The 5,000-nt window shown below is 35.4% G+C and overlaps 2 protein-coding genes across 3 annotated transcripts in view; one reads left to right on the forward strand and one right to left on the reverse strand.

Annotated features, from left to right (window-relative positions):
- Nucleotides 1–5,000, reverse strand: part of LOC144976581 (RING finger and SPRY domain-containing protein 1-like) — an 86,694-nt gene that overhangs the window by 29,292 nt on the left and 52,402 nt on the right. The window lies entirely within an intron of this gene.
- The window catches only part of LOC144977489 (uncharacterized), a 26,586-nt gene continuing 22,880 nt past the window's right edge, over nucleotides 1,295–5,000 (forward strand). The window contains exons 1-2 of one of the 2 annotated variants that reach the window (XM_078922779.1): nucleotides 1,295–1,555; nucleotides 2,611–2,702. In XM_078922779.1, coding sequence (XP_078778905.1) covers nucleotides 2,651–2,702 — 52 coding nt within the window. In that variant the 5' untranslated portion in view covers nucleotides 1,295–1,555; nucleotides 2,611–2,650. Of the gene's footprint in view, nucleotides 1,556–2,574; nucleotides 2,703–5,000 lie in introns of those variants that run through there. The other variant, XM_078922778.1, reaches the window with a different exon arrangement.

The raw sequence follows: 5,000 nt of genomic DNA on the forward strand, positions 1-5,000 counted from the left end.
AACAGTTTCAGAGAGAAATAGAACCCTTTTTTTTATAATTTGGATTTTTCGAGCCTTTTCTTTCAAGTCTCGACGCTGTTTCATTATCGCATAGAGTCCCATTCCAAAACCCACTAATTCAGTATTAATCACGGAAGTCTAAGGTTTGAGAATTTTTGACAAAATGAGAGTCATTTCAATCGATAGATATTTGAAAGACAAATTTTTCTGGACAATTTTCTTTTTCTTTAAAGAGTTCTGCACTGGTGGCTGCCATCACATGTCACTGAATATTTTGTTGGTATCTAGTGCTATCTATGACTCCCGATGTCTCTCGGTCTGCCTGTCGTTATCAAGACATTTCCCACGGACTTAATGGTTATAGTCACGTCACTTCGTCAAAGGAGAGACGGAAGTCCCAGGTTTGAGAGGGTTTGTGTGTGTGGGGGGGAGGGGTGTGTGGGTGTGTGTGGGTGTGTGGACAAAATGAGGGTCATTTCAATCGATCTGGGTAAAATTTTTAAAAATTAACTCAACCAACCCTAACACCGACTATACCCGTAGTTAACCCTGGTTACTTTTACCCCGTGCCTATTTATTACATTTTTCTGAGACAAATTAAAGGCGTAGTATCAAAGCTTATGTTTTTAATTTTTACATGTTAAATGATAGTTGAATAAAACTATCTCGACACATGCATTTTTTTTCCAGGTTTTGAAAAGTCGCAAAAATCTCTAGGATTGAGTGAGTTAAGAGTTTATTCACTGGTAGTGCAAAGCAAGAAAGAAAAATACAAGAAAAAAAAATCACATATTTTGGGGTGTTTTTTTTTTCTTCTTGAGGACTGATTTTTTGTTGTTGTTTGTATTTTTCTTTCTTGCTTTGTCTGGCACCTTTCAAACACACTTGTTCAGATCACTGTGTTTGTTTTTTTCTATAAAGAGTACGGGACAACAGTGGTGTTTCCCATTCGACTGAATATTTACTGGTAGTGCTATCTATGACTACCATTGTCTCTCTGCCTGCCATTATGGAGACATTACCAACGGGCTTAATGGTTATAGTCATGCCACTCCCCCCCCCCCCCCTTCCCCTTCCCCTTCCCCTTCTTTATTTATTTATCTAGCACTGGTCCATCATCCGTAACTGAAAAATGGGTGATTTTGATTTGCTTTAATGGGGTCGTGGGTGGGGGGAAAATTTGTGTGTGTGTGTGTGTGGGGGGGGGGGGGGGGGGGGGGGGGCATTATTCGGAATGAAATGGCAATAATAAATACGAAGAAATGCACAAACCGTGCTACAGATGTCACAAAAGCCTAGCTGGAGATCGATCCCCTTGACAGTTGAAAAACAAAAAACAACACCAAAACAAAACAAATTAAATCGAAAGATATTTATTAATGACTTAGTGAAGCGAAAGCAAATATTGTTATTCTTGCCAATAAGGGATTCTGCCATCTAGATTCACGTTAAACGACAACGGATTGTATTGAGAGAGTGACGGAATTTCACTGGTGCTATTTATTTTCTCCGTAAGAGCTCTTACTCTTACCTCATGGGGAATTAAGGATTTATGGTAACCTAGAACAACCACTATTTCTCAAGTCTGTACATATATAAAACTTAGAAAATTAAGGAGCAGTGACCAGTGTAAGATAAAGATCTGAACAAGTGTGTATGAAAGTTGCCAGACAAAGCAAGAAAGATAAATTGAAGAAAAATATAAACAAACATCCCAAAAAATCAGTCTATCTCGACTGGGGATCGATCCTCAGACCTTCTGATTACTGGTCAGACGTGCTACCTCGATCCCCAGTCGAGGTAGTCTGATTTTTTGGGATGTTTTTTTTTTCCTTCAATTTTTCTTTCTTGATTTGTCGGGCACCTTTCATACACACTTGTTCGGATCTTTATCTTACATATATAAAGTATGATTGATCAAACAGACCCGTGCACATCAGTTAGTTTGCAGGATGTCGTAAAAGTGAAAGACTTCTTACTTTGTTTCATTTTTATTTTACCATATTAAACAAAACCAAAAAAACACTAGATATTTAGTTTGTGCCACAAAATTCTAGCTGGCTACTATATTTATATATATATATATAAATATATATTATATATATATATATATATATATATGTGTGTGTGTGTGGTATTTTAAGGGACAATCCTTCACATTGTCATTTATTGGTCTTTAACAAGACAATTTCGAATGTAAAGTTTATCTATACATTTAGATTTTGTGCCACCTTTTATTTATTTATTTATTTATATATTCCTTTATTTATTTATATGTCTTGTTTTAATAACTACTATCTGGTCACCATTTTATTTATATTTATTTATTTATATTTTTGTTTTGTTTTGTATTTGGTATTTCAAGGGATCAATTACTCATATTGTACATTCTAGTCATAACAAGGCAATAATTACGAATGTCATTTTTACTAATTTATTTAGGGTTTGTGGCACCTTAAAAGTGTAATATATATATATATATATATATATATATATATATATATATATATTATATATATATATATATATATATATATATATATATATATATATATATATAAATAAATAAATTAAATAAACATAAACATAAAAAAACAACACGCCGGACAGAGAATTGGGGTCGAAATTATTGGATTAAAAAGGCAGAGGAATGGCTACTGAACAATGGAGCGAGGAAGACGGATACAATATACGTCAGACGGGTAAGCTGAACTCAAATATTATATTATATTATATACATATTTTATTTATTATTATTGGACGTACTATAGCGTGGACAGATTTACCATTGTAAACCGTTGTGTATATCCTTAAGGAAGAAAAAAAAAAACAAACTAACAAACAAACAAAAACAAAAAATAAAAAAACAATTTAAAGAAAAAAAAGAAAGAGAGAGAGATATAGAGATAGGAGAGAGAGAGAGAGAGAGAGAGAGAGAGAGAGAGAGAGAGAGAGAGAGAGAGAGAGAGAGAGAAAGAGAGAGAGAACTGATCATAATTCCTTTTAAAACATAGTATTACACTCATTAATCATCATCGTTATCATCATCACCATCGTGTCGTCGTCGTTGTCGTCATTCATAAACACCAAAAGATTTCATCAATTCATATTTAATGAAGCATTTAGATATCTATATTGATTCATTAATTTAGTTGTCCATTGTACAATTTTTATTCTTCTATATTTATAGTTTCGAGAAAAAGGGGGCGGTATTTGCATAACTCAAATCTTGGTTACTTCCCTGCTCTCTCTCTCTCTCTCTCTCTCTCTCTCTCTCTCTCTCTCTCTCTCTCTCTCTCTCTCTCTCTCTCTCCGACTCTTCTGTACTTTTTCTTCTCACTCAACTTCATGACTCAATCCCTCCCAACTTCATTATTTATGCTATGCATTTAGGTAAACTACTCACAACAATCCGCTAACCGGATATAACGTACCAACATACAAAATTATGTGTAACCTTGAACGTTAACAGTCAGATTTATAGATAGTATGCGCTTGGCTAAGAAGCTCATAACATTGCCATCCGGAAGTAAAACAGACCAACACACAAAACTGTGTATCCATGAACGTTTATAGTCAGGTTAACACAGTTCAGTGAGCATTACTCATAAACGCGGATGGCAAAGTGACGTCATCTTCGAACTACCTATATAATTTATAGTGATAACTAATCACCACAATCACAATGGCTGTCTAAAAACAATAACAAAGGGCTGAGTGGCGTTAACTCACTCAATCCTAGAGATTTTTGATACTTTTCGAAATTGGATTCAGTAGTCTGATGTCACGCCGCCCGGCAACGGCGGCCATCTTGGTTCTAAACAAAGAAAATCATTACTTTTTATTCTTCAAGCTGGCTAGAACTTTTCATATGTCTTGTGACTAGAATGTGTAAAAGTCAAAACATGATCAAGTTTATATTTTTTTTCCTCTGGATACGCTTTTATGCTCGCCGGAGAAATATTTCATACTGGCGTCCGCCATTGTTCCGATAGTTTAGAGCAAGTGTTGCTAAGTTACCATGCATCATTATGAAAGAAGTGTCGTTACGACTATTGGATCCTATTGGAAAAAAAATGTATTAAAAATGAGCATTTACACAGATAGTTTTATTCAACTATCATTAACATGTAAAAACTAAAAACATTAGCTTTGATACTACGCTTATAATTTGTCTCAGAAAAATGTAATAAATATAGATAGAATGCGCTTGGCCAAGGAGTTCACAACATTGCCATCCGGAAGTATAACGGACCAACACACAAACTCTGTGTAACCATGAACTTTTATAGTCTGGTTAATACAGTTTAGTGAGAACAACTCACAAACGCGGATGGCAAAAACAATAACAAAGGCCTGAGTGACGTCATCTGCATACTATCTATAGGCATGGCGTAAAAGTAACCTGGGTAAACTACGGATATAGTTGGTGTTAGGATTGAGTGAGTTAAGATCGTAACCAGTTACCAGATAGGCCTAATGTTGTTACTAATGGAGGGGAAAAAAGGGTGATGTCCAACAGCTGGTTCCTATTTCAATGGAAGCGTAAAGCTAATCTTCCGGAGGACTGGATAAATACATTGTGTAATTCATCTTCTGGTGTGAGAGTGATGGCATCATATATTATTCTAGTCTAAACATATTAATATGCTGGTCGTCAATAAAGACCATCTATTCTCACTCTTTTACGCGCCCCGGTGTAGCACGCGAGAATGACTCTATCGCCAAAAAGAGTCTAGAGTTAAATTGGCGTACGCGAGACAGACTCTAGAGTTAGTCTCGCGGCCGCGGACACTCTTTACTCATATTCTCTCACCATACTCTGGTGTAAAATGAGCACCTGGCCGTTAATCCTAATTAATCACTGTCAATTGACTCGTATAATTGTATTATGACGGTCTGGCGCAGAAGTACGATTGCCTTGAGGAAACTGTTATAACTGTACAATTACCAATAACCGATAACTTACGACTTAGTCTAAACAATCTTTAGTATAAGTA

This window comes from Berghia stephanieae, chromosome 7, assembly GCF_034508935.2.
Source record: "Berghia stephanieae isolate SIO BIC M18660-M18661 chromosome 7, UCSD_Bste_1.3, whole genome shotgun sequence".
NCBI lineage: Eukaryota > Metazoa > Mollusca > Gastropoda > Nudibranchia > Aeolidiidae > Berghia > Berghia stephanieae.